This window comes from Polistes dominula, unplaced genomic scaffold (assembly GCF_049000335.1).
Source record: "Polistes dominula isolate Pdom_NZ unplaced genomic scaffold, Pdom_raw_medaka contig_84, whole genome shotgun sequence".
NCBI classification, from domain to species: Eukaryota; Metazoa; Arthropoda; class Insecta; order Hymenoptera; family Vespidae; genus Polistes; species Polistes dominula.
Window position 1 is genome coordinate 2,568,935 of NW_028300944.1, and position 21,457 is coordinate 2,590,391.

Consider the following 21,457-nt stretch of genomic DNA (forward strand, 5'->3'; position numbering starts at 1 on the left):
AAAAGGATTGTTATTATAAGTTGGATAATAATAAAAAGTTAAATATTAATCGTAAGATCCTCCTTTATTCGAATAACAATCGTTTTTGAGAAGACAGGAGATCCCACGAACGTTAAGATAGACATAACTGTGTGTGGGATAGTTTGGAAGACGTACGAGATCGTTACTTAAATATAAAAAACTAACGAAAAATCAATCCGCTTGAAATATTATCCTTCTTCCTTCTTTTCTTCGTTCCTTCGTTCCTTCATGATGGTCCCTTGGCACGTCACCGCAAGATTTCGCAACTAAATTTATTTTACAAATCTATCAACTACTTGTTGTATTTTTCTTTCCTTTTCTCTTCCATGTTTTTTGCAATCCTCGTCGTCTCATCCGAGTTATTGCGGGGATAAGAAATGTCATGGATTGTCTAATATTTGTCGCATACTAGCCGATATTTTTTTTTCTTCGCAAGATAATAAAAATTGAAAACGCAATGGGTATGTGTACAAGAGTTTAACGTGGAGTTAAATTCCATCTACAAAATAATCATCAAATAACGTAATGACAATTTAATCCTTTGCATGCATGGATGAATATATATGTATATATATATATATATTTATTATATATATGCTGTTTACGTTAATTCGTTCATTCTGTACAATTGAAAAGGTCAAATCATTTGGTTTAGCATCGTTATTATCGTAATCGTATATTTCTCCACGAGATATTGGAAGCTCTTATATGTTAGATAAACGAATGCACAAGATCAAAGGATATATTAATTGTTTATAATATAGGAAATATGACGTGGCCTAAAATTTCACACGAAAAGAAAGACATTACACAATTCTTTTCGTTGATTTTATTGAAATGATTATAAAGCCACGTTGTTACTAAGTTTTTTTTTCATTACTAACGACCCTGATGAAAAGTCAAGCCTTTCAAAAGTATTGTAAACTTTTAGACAAAGTTATCATTTTTTTTGCGTGTATATATCACATTGGAGTCTATCTAATAATACGACTAACTATAGGTAATGTTATCTCTCGTCGTTCCTAAATATATTTACCTAATTATAGCCCCTTTTCTGTCACACTTTCTTTCATAATTAACTTATCTATAACACATAGGTTTGCTAACTTTTTTTCATACGATTTTAAATCTATTTTAATTGTAATTTAAATATACGAAAGTAGTCACAGGAGAACATCATTTCTCGTGCCTTGTTGTAACTGTTGTTGAAGATTTTTGAACAAAACAATTTTCATTTTTAATTCTAAATAATAATCTTTACAGAATAGGGACTTTTTAAATACAGTAAATCCTTAACGCGTATGGTCAATCGAAACTGCCTTTAAATTGTCAAACAAAATTATCCTAGAAACGCATTTGTAAAAAGTATATGACATCCAAATTCTATCCAACTAAAATTCTCTATTCCTAATTTATTCGTAAGTATTTATATATACATATATTTTGTTTGTATAGGTATATATAATATGTATAATGTATAGGTCGTTATCTTAATATTTGGTTCCTTGTATAGTGGTTAATTAATGCGTTCCTATTATGTATGTATGTATGTCTCTATATACGGATTTATATATATATACAGGGTGTCCCTAAAATATTATCCCAATCGTAATCACTTGCAAAGCAATAAAAATAACATAACTTATTTACTAAGCAAACAGATTACTGCATTTTATGATAAACGCTATCAAAGTTATCGAAACAACTTGAAGATTATGATAGGATCAAAATAATTAGGCGAATCAATGATAATAATTAGAAACACGTGGATATTATTTACACCTAAAAAAAAGATAGAAGATTACTATGGTATTAAAAGAAAAATATAATAATATTGAATGAAAATATTGACCTAAAATAAAAATTAGACATATAAAAATATATAATACTGTGTTTCGTTGGACTTAATAATATATATATATATATATAATATAGCCTGTGTGTGAGTATATTAATTGAATTATTCAGTAGATTTTTTTTTACACTCATCCCGGGCAAGGGAAATGCGATGCGGTAAAAATGATCACGTGATCTATGAATAATAACTAGAATATGACTAGAATATGAATAAGATATGAATAGGATATGATGATTTTTAGAACCAACTAATAATAGTTAAGATATAGTCACGATATGTGGTCTAAGCTAGAAAATGTCTATAATAAGGTATGACAATTCGAATATTTAGACAAAGATAAATGCAGAAATCTATAAGGATGAGAATTATGTTAACTTGTTTTGCACGTAGTAGTAGTAGTAGTGGCGTATAATCTATTTGACTAACTGCATGAAATTTATTTTCACGTTTTAACATCATGTAGGCCGAATAAATCTCCTACATTGTTTCTTTTTTTTTTTTGTTTCTTTTTTTTTCTTATTACATTCATAGGCCGTTCCCTACAGAGAAGAAATTTTTCCTATTTTAATCAGGAAACATCCCTCGAGAAAAATGACTAAACACATTTATGAAAGTTTCATATGTATTTGGAAAGGAGAATAAAAAAAGCTCCTTTCCTTTGCAAAATAATGGAAACACGTTTCTCGTACTATTTTCGGTATTTTTTTTTTTTTTAAACTTTTTTTTTCAAAAGTAAGCATTAGGTATGATCTAATAATAATAATAATAATAATAATAGGTGATAGAACACGATTTGATTTTTTGGAAAAATTTGAAGGTAGGCTGTTCTACGTAAAAAATGTTTGTTCTATCTTTGAGATGAATAAAAAAAGAAAAAAAAAGAAATGGAAAGGCACGTTCTCACGATTGAGAGAAGGCGCCGCAGATTTTTTTGTTCGTATCTCTTTTTTTTTAATCGTTTGAGTCCCAGGGTGTATTGAAAAAACATTGTCTAAGAATCCCAAAAGGCGCAACCTTGCGATTTCTCTAAATGAGTACGAAAAGACCCAATGCAGCGCGATAGCGCTTATTTTATTTTATGTCGAATATTATTTTTGAAATTGAGTGTCAGTGGATGAACGAAAAGCAAGCACACATAGTTATGTAAAAAAGAACATTTGGTTTAGTAAAATTGCCATAACCAAACTTACGACAGTGCGTAATCTGCAACACCAAAAATGCAATAAAAAATCAAATTTAATTTTCCTGCTATATAAAAATGGAATTTATCCAATATGTTTTAATAAACACTGATGTTACAAATTATAAATGTTACACTCTATTTAAATTGTTTGTTCACGAAACAAAAATATTATTAATTTGTAATTCGTTATTTTATAAAATGCATCTGTATTATTTTATGCATACTGTCAAAATTTTATAAATATTTCCAACTTTATTCAATAAAAATTATTAAGAAGAAAACAATCTAATAAAAATTAGTATTTTCTATAATAATAATATAATATATATTATATATTATATATATATAATTATTGTATATAGTACAATACTTTAATTATTGCATTATTATAGCATTATTCTACCTACTGTAAAATGTATTATTTACATTAAAAGGAGCTCTATTTTGTGCTTGTGTTATAAATTTATGCGATCGACTTTAGATAATTTGTGATGCACCCTAATTTATCCACAACACTCAAAATTTGCTGGGTTTTCTCGATATAAAATCCTCACGAGCGCGATCACGCTGTTTTGGGCTCAAACGGTTAAAGCGGATATTTAGAATGGAATAATAATTTAAAGCACTTTTTTCTCAACTTTGACGCAACCCTAAACTCATAGTTATCTATATATGTTCTATTAGGGTTAATACATTTTCTATACTTAACAATAAAAATTAATGAATAATATAATATCGTTGTTCATTGTTCGAAATGAGAATCGTTGCATCGAACGCGACGAAATAAAGGAGAGAGGGTAAAGAAAAAAAAATCAATGGGGAAAGCTTATTAAAATCCCTCGTCGATGCCTCGGTCACGTGCCAAATCAAAAACTTCGAAATCGGCACCAGGTGGTTCAGGTATATCTGGTGCAACCGGTATCTCGGGCCTTAAAGGTACGCAATCTCTAGGAGAACATTCGACTCGACCTTCAGAACCGCAGCTACATTCTACGCAGTTTCCGGTCGAATGTGGCAGTACCTCACCTTCTCGATACTCCCTACCTGCAATCAAAAGGGAATAAGAGAGAAAACCTTTAGTAACTTTCCAACAATTTTAGTGTTAATGTGTTCTAACTTATTCGAGACCATGAACTCTTTTTTCTTACACGGTTCCCAGGAGCCTTTTTTTGCATTATATTGTTCAATTTTAATAATAAAACTTGTTCATTATGAAAATTACCCAATTCATAATTCAAACAATATTTTGTATTCTTTTTTTTTTGGTATACATGAAAACCAAACCTAAATTTTGTTTTTCTATGCTTTAAAGATGATATTTAAAAAAAAAAGTCTTATCTTTAATACTTTACTCAAAATAACCGATAATGGCTCATTATTATGATTACACACACAGTGTTCAAGTGGTCTAGCGAACGGACTAAGGAAAACATTGAAAGTACCCATGACGAGGCACGTTGTTGGGCCAGACGGTGTTGTCGTAGTCGAGTAGGTCGAATTTATATCAACCCGATCACCGGAAGCTTCAGAACTATCGGCAGTGTCCGTACTTAATTCCAACATGGGTGTGTAATTGCTTCCTATCGTCGTTGTTGATAATGACGAAGCAGAACCACTACCACCACCACCACCACCGCCACCACCACCACCAATCCCCATAGAAGAGTCTGTACTCGGATTATAATTTTGCCACCAACAATAAACCTCACCGGCTACGCACAGGCAATGAGAGTTTACATCTTGCGACGGTATCTGAAAACAAAAATTATCATTCAATCAGTTAACTGAGTTTGACAAGTATACCCGTCATCAGTCAATTTATGGAACACACAGCGGTGCGCACTTTCAAAACGGAGCGCCACAGTTAACTAGTTAACAACGTATGCAACACATTTTTGACTTTCAATTAGCGATTACGTTTCGAAAATCTCATCAAATTTAGATTGTAATTAATAATTAGTTATACCGTTTATTATTATTATTCCGTAATTGTTCGTTTAAAATCAATATCTAAATTACGTTTATTATTTGATTTAACGAATTTGATTAAAAAGGATAAGCAATGACATTGCGAAAATCCAAAATTCCATCCGCGAGATATAATAATTTGAAAATGCATTGACCGCAATAGCAGCAGCACGTTGTGTTATAAGCAACCAATCAAAATCCCGGATTAAATTCGTCTAATGGTTTAAACGTTACGAACAGAGATGCATCCCAACAACAAATACAAATTTCTCATTTTATAATGCGGTATTTCTAGTTAGCTAACATATTTTACAGGTTATGCATCAAACAGATTCCTATCTTGTTCGTTGATGATATCCCACAAGTTGAAGTACGTAAAGCTTAGCATTTCAATGTGATACTTTTAACATCTCTCTGAACGATGCGCCACTATAGTGGCTCACTCTATTACTTCATACTGCATAAAGCTTAGCATTTTAATGTGATACTTTTAACATCTCTCTGAACGACGCGCCAATATAGTGGCTCACTCTATTACCATACTCATTCACCATTTGTGTACCAACTGTATTATTAATTATTAAAGAAGGAAGGATAATATTTCACAGCAGGATGATACAGAACATTGCTTTAGCTTTCGACCTCTTTTCAAAAGCTTTCGCGAATGTAAATTAGTTTCGCTGCGTTACTAATTGGACTTGGGTGCACTAGACGATGAACTTATTCGTCGTATATCGTTCGTATATTCGATATATTAGGTTGGGGAAAAAGAAATCCATTATATTTTTTCGGTTGATAACTTAAGTGATTGATATCTCATAACACATCGATCAAATAATTTCAGATTTATGTTCGTTGGAAAGGTGACATTTAAAGCTAAAAAAAATTCTTGTATTGTTTTTTGTTTGGTCCATTCAATTGTGAGTTACAGGGTGTTCAAAATGGTAGTCAACAAAAGAGAAAATTCGGTACATTTTACAGTTTTTTTTTTTTTTTTTTTTTTTTTTTTTATAAAAACACAAATACAAGGCTGAAATTGAGAATGATGTTTTTATGATTCCGATACTGTAACAGCCAATTAGATTTCTTTCAGGTATTTTTGATATTAAAAATTCATCTTACATTTTAGGTAGACTGTAGCTTCATCCAGAAGCAAAAGATCGATCATAAAACAGTTTTAAACCATTTGCACAAAAATGGATTCCAAAAAAAAAGCTCGATGTTTGGGTACCACACCAATTAACATAAAAATAACATGACGGATCGAATTTCTATCTGCGAAGCCTTGGCTAAATAGAATCAAATCGACCCATTTCTTAAACAAGTGGTGACACTGAGGATGAGAAATGGATCACATATGACAACATTGTGCGAAAACGATCATGGTCAAAACACGATGAAGCAGCTCAAATGGTTTTGCTCTTCATTTAGTGGGACTGGAAAGGAATTATTAATTATGGGTTGCTTAAATATAGCCAAACACTAAATTCGAATATCTACTTTCAACAACTGGACCGTTTAATACGTTGAATGGCCACGAGGGTCACTGGTGACCGGCATTCAACTTGGCAGTGACGTCATGGGGGCCACCGGTGACTGTATCACATAATAAAAAATTTATCGTGGCGCTACAATTAATCCCTGTACAATTGATGTGGCATTCCACGTGTTTAAACAAGCGATTGACCAGAAACAGCCAGAATGTTGACCAACAGGAGAAATGTTGTGTTGCACCAGAACAATGCCAGTTTACACACACGTTTATGGTGACAACTCAAAAGTTCCAGGAACTTGATTAGAAGTTTTGATGCACCCACCATATAGTTCAAACCTTGCACTAAGCGATTACTGTCTTTTCTTTTTCTTGTATTGCAAAACTTCCTTCGTGATAAGAAACTGGCATTAAAAGAAGATTGTAAAAATCGATCACTAGGATTTTCTTCATCAATGGGGACTAAGACTTTTATAAAAGAGGCATTATGAAGCTATTTTTAAAGTGGTAATAAATTATAGAACAAAACGGTACATATGTGACCAAAATCAGACAACCTGAAACATGTTAACCTCTTTTCGACACAGCTGAATGTTGCGCGAGACTGTTTCTCTGCACGGCAGGGTTCAACGAGGATTACGTGTAAACGATAAAACTACGATGTGTGACGAATAATGGCTGTTCTCTAAGCGAGTACATTTTAATTAAGTTTTTCATGATGAAATTATAATTTTTTCTCAAAGAAATAGTGCACATATACTTTAATTTACTTTAATAATTAATAATAAAATTAGGTATAATATATTTTAACACTAGGTATATACCAGACTAGTCATTTTGACTAGTCGGGCCATTTCAATTCAAAATTTCTACTTCAAGTAACATTTGATATCTGTAAATAATTAAACTGTAGACGATAAAACTAATATTTATTTCTTTCTTTATATTTTATTTTCTGTTTTAAATACGCTATCGATCTTAGTGAAAGAAAACTCCACTCAGAGATTAAAAGAAATATTTTGGAGGGGCAATAGATTCCTAAACAAACTTAAGAATTATCGGAACATAGCAGCGCGACGAAAACCATTGTGTAGTATCGGGTCCTTCGAGTGGGTTCGGATTTCTATGTAAACACATGCAACACTATAAGAAGAAATGATATTCCGTTATTTTAGAACAAAGTTCCTTTATGCATGGTTTCTACTACGATCTTTACCAAAAACATAAGCTGTACCCATCGGTGGATTATAGGGGGTGGATCCTTTTGCTATTGGTCGATAAAATTCATAATCTCTTTCCTTTTCCAAAGGGGTTTTACTCTTTTCTGATATAAATATGTGAAAAAAGTAACAATCTGAACCCTACAATATATTTGTTTATAACACTGTATAAAAATGATAAATTTAGATTAATATTCTCACTGATAAGCTTGTCGCAAATAGTTCTGTCACAAGCATCGGTGGTTCAGTGGTAGAATGCTCGCCTGCCACGCGGGCGGCCCGGGTTCGATTCCCGGCCGATGCAATTTATTTTTTATTTTTTTGCCTTTTTTTTTAATTTAATCAATGTCAATATATTTGTTTATAACACTGCAAGTTTTTTATGGTTAATTTTTTCTCGTAACGTATCAACACTATATTATAGCAAGTAACCATTGGCGGATTTGTCTCCTACTATTAATTAACAAAAAATTTATATAATCTTTTAACATTAAGTTATCGCACAATAGCGAGCTTACCCCCTTAAGCGGGTCAAGTTATTGCCTAATCTTCTTAGACAGCTAATATTATGGTTTTTGTTAATAGTTTTATTTGTACCACTTATTGTAAGATACTGTATCTCAATGAACAAATAAAAACTTAAAAAAAAAAAAAAAAAGGTTTCGATTCCCGGCAATATTATAGACAATAAAACTAATATTTAGTTCTTTCTTTATATTTTATTTTCTGTTTTAAATACGCTATCGATCTTAGTGAAAGAAAACTCCACTCAGAGATTAAAGGAAATATTCTGGAGGGGCAACAGATTACTAAACAAATTTAAGAATTATCGGAACATAGTGACGCGACGAAAACCATTGTGTAGTATCGGGTCCTTCGAGTGGGTTCGGATTTCTATGTAAACACATGCAACACTATAAGAAGAAATGATATTCCGTTATTTTAGAACAAAGTTCCTTTATGCATGGTTTCCACTACGATCTTTACCAAAAACATAAGCTGTACCCATCCGTGGATTATGGGGGGTGGATCCTTCTACTATTGGCCAATAAGATTCATAATTTCCTTCTCTCTCCAAAGGGGTGTAGCACTTTTCTGATATAAATATGTGATAGAAAGAAAGAAATCTGTTATCTGTATATCCGCTATCTGTCTGTATATATCCGTCTGTATCTGTCCTTAGTCTTTGTTAATCAGTCTGTTATATCAGTCTGTGTATTATCTGTTATATCAGTCATTCTGCAAATCAGTCAATTTATCAGTCAGTCAGTCAGTCGAACTGCTTTTGGAACTCTTTTGTACTCTGTATTTTTGTAACCACGCCACTTTTTGTAAACTATTGTAAATACCGCTCGACATAATAATTAAATAAACTATCATATATTTCTATCAGCGAACTACAATAAATATTATTATATATGTAGGGAAATTTTTTAGGGTTAGAGGTGCGTGGTGAACATACACCCAGTTTAATCCTACTAATAAGATTTATTTAAAACAGGTATTAGAAAAAGTACAATATTAGTTTCACAATCTTACGGTAACAAGTTAGATGAGCGATGGTATTCTTACAACTGATAACGACTTATAATACAACTGCGACTGTTATGACTGATGAATAACTACTTCTACGACTGCTACTGTGACTACTGCTCTACTTCTACGACTGAGACTGCTTTACTTCTACGACTGAGACTGCTTTACTTCTACGACTGCGACTGCCTTTTTTATTTCTTTCCATGTCTTTTATATCAGAAATCACCTACACCCCTTTTTGAGAGGGAAGAAGCTTACAAATCTTACTGACCAATAGCATAAGGATCCACCCCATAGTCCACCGACAGGTACAGCCTATGGTTTTCGGTAGTGGGAACTATGCCTACAGAAACTTAATCTAGCACATCGGAATGTTACCCTTTTTATGGCATCGCATATGTTTACACAGGTATCTGAAATTCTTCAAAGGGTCCCGACACTGCACACATGGTTTTTATTACACCAATATCCTAATAATCCTTAAGGTTCGTTTATTGTTTTATGGCCTACCTGATCTTTTCTTTTAGTCTGAATAGAGTTTTCCTTTTCAATAAAATAAGATCTACAGAAAGGACTGAATACTAGTTTTTGTCTACCTCTGCTACACTTAAAACTCTCCTACATATACATATATATATATATATATATATATATATATATTTCACTTCATTTCTTGTCTGAACCCCACGAAACGTTTTGTTATTTAAAAATGTCTATAAATCCATTTATCTATTAAAATTATTATTGTTAAACATTTTTTTTTTTAAGAGTAAATAAAAACTAGAACCCTCAAAAAGCATTTCTTTTAATACACCAGTCATTTTGACTAGTGTGGTAGAAATAAGTATACTGAAAATGGTGGTATATCTAGTGTTAAAAGATGTTAACCGCGAAAGCCATTGTAGTGGCGCGTTGTACTGGAAGATGGCATTCGCTAAAGCCACTATAGTGTCGCGTCATACTGAAAGATAGCATCTGTAAAAGCCATGATAGTGGAGCTACGTACTGGAAGATGGCATTCGCGAAAGCCACTATTTTGGCGCGTCGTACTGAAAGATGGTAGTCGCAAAAGCCATTATATGGAAAGCCATTGTAGTGCCTAAAAGGTTATAGTGGCAAGAAATTATAGAACAACATGATGCATATTTGACCAAAATCAGACAACCCGAATACTTGTTAAATAAAGGTTTGAAGCTCACGTAAAAATAAGGGATTTCTTTATCCCCAACTTAATTATATCACCTTATATGATTGGAAATGTGAATAGAAAGAATAACGGTAGAAAGAAGAACGTAAAAAAAAAGCTTCTTTTTGAAAGAAAGAAACATTCCTATCGATAAATAACTATATCATTCTTTTGGAGGGTCGAGGAAAAATAAAAAAGGATACAAAAAGAAAGTAGGCCTTGGAAAAAGCTAAGAGAGAACGAGAAAAATAATACAAAATGGAAGAAGATGTTTTTCCGTACTTTCCACAAGTAAGTGTATCCGTTGCATTTGAGATACGAACGAATATATTTTGTCCACATTTCTGTATTACCGAGTACTATAAAGGTCTGGTCAATAGAAAATCTTGCTTCTTGAAAGAGAAAAAAAAAGTCGAGAAACACAAGCACTCGCTCGAAACCTTGGAAGAAATCTCTTTCTTCGAGTTTAGGCCGAAGGCGTGTTCGAACTTTTTCAAGTTTATTTTTTTTTTAGTTGGTGAGTGTGATCCCTTAATAGAAAGATACAGCTGACGCGAATCCAAGGAATAAATATCGTAAGAATAAAAAAGGGTTTGATGAATAAAATACAAGTGGTGCATAAAACGCTTTGGTTGGTTGGTTGGTTGGTTGGGCTAGCTGGCTGGCTGGCGTTACGTTATTAACCGAAAGATTATTGTTTTTTGCCGCTTTATGTACACACGTAAAACCGAGATATTACATTCTAGCGTGACCTCGTTTCGTCGGCGCATATCGTGTTCCGTGTTTGCATTAAAATGGCATTGTTTGCACAAGCAGATTACGCGCGGGAAGTAGAGAGATGGGAAGAACACCATTTACACAAATAAATCTTCATGAATTTTCTTGATTTATGAAAATGCGAACGATTTCTACTATCCTTAATCACTAAAGATTAAAACTTATTGTTCATTTAAATAGATTTGTCATAACGCTTGTAAATTAATTTATTATTTGATTAAATTCATTAGCAAAGATTTACGTCAGATATTTCCCTCGATGTGGGTAGTATATGTACATCCTATATCAATTAGTACCGACTACGGGGGATTGCACCGCAATCTCGCCTATTTACTTATGCGTACGTATACGTGTTTGAGTAGGAAGAGTATACACTGATCTGAGAAACACATATGGATTTTACCAGAGTCCCTACCCAATATTACTCTCAAGACGCTTATATATGCGTCTCCGATCGCCATAAAAGCAAAGTCTACATCAACAGGGACACGAAATTTCTATTTGTACGCTACTCCTTACACCATATATTACTGGTTTATAACTTTGCCATTTGCACAATTTATCAACTGTATACGTGTATTAAAAAATATCACTATTTCTTTTTTTTTATATCTAAAAACTCACGATATAAATAAATAATATTGAAACAAATTTTTTTATAGGTTATGTATAATAAATTTATGTATTATATCAACGATAAGGAAGTTTCATTAGAGTTTCGTTAGAAAATAAATGTGTTTATTATTAAACTAAATAAATTATATTCGATAGAAAAAAGTATAATGTATTATATCATTGAATAATATTAAATAAAAATAATGATGAAAAAGAAAGAAAATGTATCAGGAATGAAATACGAACTAACATTCTCAAAGAAGACTCATTAGAGTTTAAGTTTTTATTAAACTAAATAAATTATATTAGATGTAAAAAAAAAAACAAAGTAAAACATATTATGTCATTAGATAATAGGAAATAAAAATAATGATGAAAAAAGAAAAAAAATTTGTCAGGAGTGGGATTCGAACCCACGCCCTCAGAGAGGACCAGAAGCCTCGAACAATCCCCGTATAACGGGTAAGGTATGAACCTTGAGTCTGGCGCCTTAGACCGCTCGGCCATCCTGACATGTTTGGGAAATTTCTAAAATTTCTATAAGAGTGAAGATTCAAATGTTATATTAATTTTCTCTTTTTTGATCTTTTTATTGATGTTATCGGCAAAATATGAATTCTACAAAATGCCTACGGCATTATTAATGATGCCTAGCGTTTTTAGGTTATGTACGAAATATAAAAATTATTATATACTTTTCTTAAATGTCGGATTTTTAAGTGAATATATTATAAAACTGCATATCTTTTTTCAAAAACTTTCTATTTATACAAAATAAACTCTATTTGCTTCAATACACTTTTCTCAACGAAATGTTAATGTATAGATGCCTGTCTTACAGAAATTCTGATTTCTATAATCAATAAACTGTAATATGGAATTTTTCGTTAAAAGTGAAACCTTCAAAAAAAAAAAAAAAACTTCGAGAAAACGAGACAAATGCATAGTATCAACAGTAAGATATTTGTATAGTTTACTTATTATAATATTATTAAAATATAGTTATCACGTTCAAAAATTATTTTATAATTGTCAATTATAATATGTAAAAGTTCTTCATGTACTGCGTATTTTGGTTTTAAATCTCTTTGGAATAACAATCTGTCGCAAACGAAGTATGCATAACCTAATTTATTGTTCAAAAACATTTTTCAAAATTCTTACACTTCTTGGTTTTCACAAAAGCACGAACATGTTTCATTGAACTTATTTTAACCTTTCTAATCTTATTTTTTCTGTTGATCTTCACGACACTTTTTGGCATACTTTGTATAATTGTTAAGATTTATCGAAATAAAGTCCTCTAGTGTTAGCGATGGATCTATAATGAATGGAAAAAGAAATAAATTGAAATGAGAAATAAAATACATGATCGAGCCAATAGAAAGTATAATAATACTTTATTGGATCGTCAAAGAAAAGCTTCGTAACCTAACAAACCGTAATTGATATAATAGAAATCAAAATTAATGGCACCCAACAAAAGATTGAACAAACATGGTTGCTTACCTCATGCTGACTTCGACTGTATACAAATACAACGAAGCTTTGTTAATAATAAGTATAAAAAATAATGGTACTAGCCTTTTTTCTCTGCTTTGTCTATCCTTTGTCGATTTTTAGGAAATTCTTTGCTGGTTGTCTCACATAAATCTTCGTAGGTGTCCAGCGGATGAATAGGAGACGATTTTCTTTGCAAAGGATCAACCAAGATGTCCTTAGCAACGGTTTCAAGAGTGGGGGGTCAGGAATAACATACTTCAATATTCTCTAAATAACTGAAGAAAGAAATATTATCGTATACATCAGTGGATCCCAAAGTGGACGATATCAAGCGATGACAAAATCATCACAGATAAAAACTAGGATTTTAAATGTGCGGATGAGGAATTAAAAAAAGGTCATGAGTGCAATGAGTGCAATAAATAATATTTCTCATTTTTCAGTTACTAAAAAAAGAAAAGGTAAAAGGTCACAAAATTAAGAAATTATGAAATTAATTTTCAAGGGGGCGATGAGCAAAATGTTTTCAGGAAAGGGAACAATAGGACAAAAAAGTTTGGGAACCACTGACATACATAAAGAAAAGAAAAGAAAAAGAATAAATACTAACACTCGTACAAATATACACACGTAAAGAACACATGTTGAACGTTCGGACACGTACAGACCTACACACGTGGAACGCTCGGATCAGATAAAGTAATGGGAAAGAAATATAAATATAATATAGGTTTTTCAGGTCAAGATAATTTTCATTTCAAATGAACGTTTTTTCATTTCAAAATAACAATTAAAAAAACAGAAATAAAATAATGAATGATAATTTTAAAAATTAATTCACCTAATATGCTACGTTAATTTTTAAAATTTATGTGCAATCATATTTAAAATAGTATTTATGAAATTAAATTTAGAAAATAATAATCTTTAAAAATAAATAAATTTTATAGAAAAAATGCGTTAAAATTACGTCCGCTTTCTTTACGTGGATTAGCTTTAAAAAAAAAACTTGATAAAAAATCTCTTTGGAAAGTACCTTTTATAGGATTTCAGATTTAAGAAAAGAGTCAACAGTAATTGAATGAATTTTGAATACCTGGTGATTTATTCGAAACGTAAATAATGAGGGAAAGCTGCTACAAAAAATTCCTAATTCCTAATCCTGACGACACATATTGTTGTCTTTTTTTCTTTACCATAGAAAATGAAAAAAAAGGAAAAGGTTATTTGGTAAAAAGGAAAGATACAAACGTTAGTCTTCCTTTTGTCGTTAATGACAGTCCGAGAAACTTTCTAATTTAGGAATGCGACTAATCTTCAAAATAATAATAGAAAAAATAACAATTTATTTATTATAATATTGTTACCATATATATCAAAAGGCACCAGTATGACCTTGGGATGGGGGTAGCTGACAAAAACTATCACTTTCCAAATTGTATCAATTAAGATAGAATGCTGAATGCGATAGCCATAGATAGAAACAGATATTTATGTATTTCAAGTAAAAACAATAATTTTTCATTTCAAAATAACAATTAAAAAAAGCAATTAGAAGTAAAATAATGAATGATAATTTTAAAAACTAATTCACTAATAATGTGCTATGCTTTTTTTTTTAATTTATGTGCAATCATATTTGAGACAGTATTTATGGAATTAAATTAAGAAAATAATAATCTTTAAAAATAAATAAATTTTATAAAAAATACATTGGATTTACGTCCGCTACACATCTGTCAGTATTCTTGGAATTTAATTAAACAAAATTAGAAAAAGACATCTTCATAAAATAAACATATATTTCTATACGTTGTCAACCAATGGGCTTGTACCAATGATAACTATTTATCATCGATATCATCGGTATTTACTATTGGTTACTGAATTCTCCAGTTGGTTAGATTTAATGGGGGTGATTCACCCCTTAACAAAATGGACAATGTCCACAATGAATTAAACAGCGACTTGAGCAATAGTTCCTCAACGAGATCAAATTATGGTAGAACTGTGGAATCAAATAATGATTTTGATACCAGTAGTGATGAAAATGTAGAAAATGTAGTTGTTGAACGAAAAAGAAATTGTACTTTAACAGTAAACAACAAGATAGGCTTAAAAAAAAAAGAAATTTTAATAAAACTATATGAGAAAGGTAAAACAATAGCCAAAGCACCGGAAATATCAAGTATTAATAAAAATACAGCTTATTATGTATTGAGACGTTACAAAAATGATGGTGGTGTTGTTTTAAACAAAAAACGTGGTGATAAAAGAATATTTCAAACTGACTGACGAAATTTTAAACTATAATGAATTAATAATAGAACACAATCCAGCAATTACATTAAAAAATATTAAAAGTGAGCTTCAGAAAAAGAAAAATGTAAATCTTAGTACTACGTCAATTTTTAATGCATTGAAAACTTTGAAGATAACTTAAATGGCTACTTTGCATTGGTTTTTAATCTTAGTTCAATAAATTGTTATTCATTATCTTATTTCTGTTTTTTTAAATTGTTATTTTGAAATGAAAAAAATGTTCATTTGAAATGAAAAATTGTTATCTTGACTTAAAAAACCTATATATTAGAAATAAAAATTAATGGCACTCAAAAAAATATTGGACACCCGTGGTTTAACTCACGCTGACCTTGCCTGTATACAATTACAATGAAAAAGTTTTGTTAATGATAAATGTAAAAACAAAAAAAATAATAGTACTAGCCTTATTCACTGTCTTTGTCGATTTTTTGGAAATTCTGTGCTGGTGTCTCAGATAAATCTTCGTAGGCGTCCAGTGGATGAATAAGAAACGATTTTCTTTGCAAAGGATCAACCAAGACGTCCTTAGCAACGGTTTCAAGAGTGGGGAGTCAGGAATAACACACTTCAATAATCTCTAAATAACTAAAGAAATGAATGATATCTCTTACATAAAGAAAAGAAAAAAAAAGAATAAATAATACTAACACTCGTAAAAACATACACACATACAAACTTACACGTGACGCTCGAAACACGAGACCTACACACATGAAACGTTCGGATCAGATCAAGTAATAGGTAAACGATATAAATATACACATACTTTGACACATATGCAGGCGTACACAAGCATACATTGTATATCGCTTAGTAGTCAAGAGTGGGGAGGCTACGAGGCCCCGCCTAAGGAAAGAGATGCCGAGATAAGAAACAAACGTATAATGTCTTCTATCTCATTCTCTCGCAGGCTAAATCCTATAGATGTTTATATATGTTTGTCTTTCTTTTATGACGTATTACCGTTTCAAGATTTACATATCACCCCGATTTCAAAAGAAGTTTTCACTTCAATTACACGAATATCGGTTAATACTAGATTTACGGAACCCCTCAAAATGACGGGTTTTCGATTTAATGTTTAAAAATTCTAACACATGCAAACATTATTCTTTAATATTAAATATATATAATTTTATTAATATGTTATTAATTAAAAAATATTTTATTATATATTATTTAATTAATTATATATATATATATTTATTTATTTATTTATTAATTTATAATTAAAAATATATTTATTTATATAAATACACAGGGTGATTCTTGTAACGGGGACGAGTAATAACTTCTTTTTAAGTAACAATAGAAAAAAATCATAAAGGAAAAAGTTATATGGCACAACAAATGTCAACTTTCTATGACCTTACTCTTTTTAAAAATGCATCAGTGCAACCGCTAGATGCAGTTGCACTTTTTTGTTAAATGGAACTCTAGATTTTTTTTAATACAATTTGATTCCTTTTTTTATTCTGCGTTAACAAGTATTAAATGAAGGTCTTTGAAATGTCAATAGTTTACGAAATATTTGAAGTTTTATATCAGTAATGTATTTTATTACATTGATTTGAATTGATATTGGAACGATACATTGTTATACGCTCCTTTAAATCATCGACTGATATAAAAGGACGTGAATACACATCCATATCGTTATTCGATAGGACACACTTTACATGTGGGGGATGATATTAGAAAAATGCGTTTTTGTCAATTTTTTCTTAGACAAGTACAACGAAGGGAAAATTTAGCAGAAAGAATTTTATGGACGCAAGATGAATGCACTTTTACGAATAATGGAATGTTCAATAGACGCAATGAACATACATGGTCTAAAGGAGCGTATAACAATGTATTGTTCCAATATCAATTAAAAAATGTAATGAAAAATGTAAAAAAACGCATTAGAAAATGTTTAGAATTCAATAGAGGAACGTTCGAACACTTATTGTAATAAAATACATTGCTGATATAAAACATCAAATATCTCGTAAACTATTGACATTTCGATGACCTTCATTTAATACTTTTTAACGCAGAATAAAAAAAGGAATCGAATAGTGTAAAAAAAATATAAAGTTCCATTTAAAAAATAAGTGCAACTGCATCTAGCGGGTGCATCGATGCATTTTCAAAAAAAGTAAGGTCATAGAAAGTTGCCATTTGTTGTGCCACATAACTTTTTCCTTTATGATTTTTTTCTATTGTTACTTAAAAAAAGTTATTACTCGTCCCCTTTACAAGGATCACTCTGTATATGTTATTTATATATTTATATTATATACTTTTATATTTATTATATTAATACCTAGGCGCTTTCTATATAATGACAAATGTTATTTAGGCAATGTAGAGAAAAATACATTCATAGTACATAAAATATAAACCAGCCCACACACACAATCGGCTGATTAAACGACCCGAAAGGAAAAACGATACAGGGAAGCTCTTTTTGTTGATCTTCAAGCTTTCTCGATAAGATAAGAAGAAACAAGAGACGGATAAGAGTATCAGTATCGGAGCGATTACTTCATAAAGAGCTGCCCTATCAGTACCATACGTATCTCTATATATTCTCTTCGTTTTTTCATATTATTATTATTAATTGGCATTAGGAACTCGAAAGTTCATTGCCAAAAATACCAAATTCCGGTCAGTGTCCCCATCCCTGAGCTTGACCCCTCCATTCGCAGTCTTCGTAGCCTATTTCTTTAAGAACCCGAAATAATATTGTCCTTCCATCTACGTTTCGGTCTACCCAGTGGTCTTTTCTAGTTCGATATTGGGATCTCTAACACTTGAATACGCTATCTGATGGCTAAATTTAGAACTAGATCTGTAATGGGAATTGCTGACGGATGATTTAAACTACACGATATTTATGTGGATATATTTATATTTTTAATTTTATTACTTGCTTATTTATTATTGAAATATTTATTTAGAATTGAAAATAACTAGTATCGTTAAACTAAAAAGTTGTTGTAAAGAATTTTTTGTTTGTTATGGAGTTCCCAGCAAAAAAAAATACAGGTAAAGTGTGTTGCTGTGTATTTGGTTGTACAAGCATGGGTTGTCGTGATTAAAAAATTAGGTTTTTTCAAATTCCACCTCGTAAAAAACAATTTGTTTATCGAATAAACAAATTTGGTGATAAAGAAATAATTGATAGACATATAGCTTGGGTCCGAAGCTTGGCGCTAAAAATCGGAAAAAGTATAACTCCTAATGTGAAAGTCTGTTCACTCCATTTTTTAAAAATGATTTTTTACATTCACATGAGTATTTTTAACAATTATTTTTTCTGATTATTATAAATTGTTACATCAATAAATTTACTCATGCTTATATTGTTTTTGTGTATTGTTATAGCTCTTGATTCAACTCGAACTTATTTAAAAAAAACAAGTATTCCTAGTCAAAATCTTTCTTTAGGATCATCCAAAGAATGTGCTTGTCTTGTAGATCAAATAGATTTTCGAGAAGAAAGAATACGTAGAAGATCAATTGAATTAGTGACAGTTAATGAAATTGCAATACTGCAACAACATATTTACAAATACCACTAAAACCAGCCTTGTATGAACAACTCATTCCAATTATTCGACCATCTTTTAATATTTCACCATTTATTTCATATGGATTATCTTTAATATGTGAAGTTTGTAAACAAAAAGCTAAAATACTTATAATATTACAATCACTACTTGGTACTTGCCTACACTTAATCACATGTCCCACAATCGTTATCTAGTATTAAAAAAATAGTTAAACGTCAGTCACTCATGACTGACGTGGCCTAATGAAAAGTCGTACTTTGCGAAAATTCAAAGTAGATTTTCTCGAAAACAAAGCCTCAAACGAAAAATTGTTATTCTTTGTTTTCGATTTATTTTTTTATATAGAATCACCCCTTTTCGCTTGTACCATCACTTACGGATCGCCCTGTATATTATTTAAATAAATAATATTTGATATTGTATTGTACTTGATATATAACCTAAAATTATTTTCGTAGAATTTAAATTTCGCTCTTGGCGCATGCGCAATAAGCGTGAGATTTTCTCTCATGACGATAGTAACGACTGTGGTATGGAAGATGTATGTTCTGAAGACGTTAACTATCTTTCTTTGAATTCATGTGTTTATTATTTAAATAAAAAAAAACATGAGTGCAGATCACACGTGTTAGAAGTGAAACCTTCCAAAATCTAAGTTTTGAGAGAATAAGACGAATGCACAGTTTCAAGAATAAGATAATTGTAGTATTTATTAATTATAATATTATTACCATATATAATAAAGGTCACCGATATGGTCTCTGGGTAGAATAGGTGGTAAAGAGTACACTTTTCCAAATTCAAGCAATAAAAATGGAATGCTGAATGCGATAGTCATAGATAAACACTAAAATCGTAGGATGTTTATTAAAGGAAATATAATTCGTCGTAAACTAAGTAAATATAAAATATCTTTTTTGTGAAACTCAGAAGTAAAATTTTGTTTGTTAGTATAGTTTTCAATTTCCCGTTTTCATCTACATTCTTGCGCTGCTAATAAACATTTTAGGATAGACGAAATAAAAACGTTACGAAAAACATATGGAAAATAATGCTGGACTGAACGAAGGTTCTGGTAAAAAGCAATAAGAGATCTAATAGAGATATTCTCTAGAAATGTTTTTTCAACTCTATAGCCTGCCACACTTCGAGACCCTTATTATTTATAACATATCTCGTCTTTATTCTTTTGACCACAAACTTATCTTTCTAAATACTCTTGTCTAAATAATGATCTGAACAACGAAAAATCTAAAAAATGCATTGAATCGTATCGCTCTCTCAGCTTATCGAACTGTGTACACTATGAAACTCAAATTTCAGCCCTGTGGTAAGCTCCACCGATTCACGCTGGGCATTCAACATCTTAAAAATGTTTTTATTTTATTGAAAAATTAGTATAATTTTCTTAAATACGCAAATATTACAATTAATAATATAATTTTCATATATGCATGGGTCAGGACATGTCTTTGGATATTTTTTATAAAAACATATAAAAATCAAATTTAATAGACATATTTTGTCTTTATGAATCAAATATATTTTATAAAGAAGCAAAATAAAAATGTGACAGTAATTTACTTGCTTTTGAATGGAATTTGTCAGCTGCTCCTCATGTATCTTTCAGTGTTGTCTAATTCTTTTTCTCTGATGTATTTTTTAATCATTTTTTTTTATATATTGCAGACAATACAATTATTATCTTTATCTCTATAAAATTCCCCTGTCACAGTGTTTGTTATTCTTATTCTCCGAAACGACTTGACCGATTTATATGAAATTTTTTGTGTATATTCGGTAGGTATGAGAATAGTTTTTCTTATATTTCTTATACCCCTGAGTGATAAGGGTGACCCACCATAATTATTTTTCCTTTAAAAGGATATTAAGAAAAAAGAGAGAAAAAAAGACAAATGTTATGTGCCTATATTCAGACAATGTAAAATTATATGATGTGAAGTAAGTAGTGATCTTATGTTACCGCTCATGCGCAGTTGGTTCGATATTAAGAAAAAAGAGAAAAAGAAGACAAATGTTATGTGCGTAGATTCAGATCTATCTATATATTTATTAGTCACAGCAACGCGTGGCCGGGGCACCCCTAGTATTCTATATATTTCATAATTATTAATTATAATATTTGCGTAATAAAGAATTTAATATTAATTTTTTAATAAAATAGAAACATTTTTTAATAGAAAAGATAT

General features: G+C 30.7%; 1 protein-coding gene and 2 non-coding genes across 3 annotated transcripts in view; 1 reads left to right on the top strand and 2 right to left on the bottom strand.

The window, feature by feature from the left end:
* Window positions 1-45: 45 nt before the first annotated feature.
* Window positions 46-21,457, bottom strand: part of LOC107071836 (uncharacterized) — a 46,867-nt gene continuing 25,455 nt past the window's right edge. The window contains exons 3-4 of the mRNA XM_015331166.2: window positions 4,505-4,814; window positions 46-4,106 (exon numbers count right to left, since the gene is read on the bottom strand). Coding sequence (XP_015186652.1) covers window positions 3,892-4,106; window positions 4,505-4,814 — 525 coding nt within the window. The 3' untranslated portion in view covers window positions 46-3,891. The remainder of the gene's footprint in view (window positions 4,107-4,504; window positions 4,815-21,457) is intronic.
* On the top strand, window positions 7,976-8,046 carry TRNAG-GCC (transfer RNA glycine (anticodon GCC)). Its single transcript has one exon. It is a non-coding gene; the product is annotated as a tRNA-Gly (tRNA).
* Window positions 12,249-12,369, bottom strand: TRNAL-CAA (transfer RNA leucine (anticodon CAA)). The gene is made up of 2 exons: window positions 12,332-12,369; window positions 12,249-12,293 (listed from the first exon to the last, which is right to left on the bottom strand). It is a non-coding gene; the product is annotated as a tRNA-Leu (tRNA).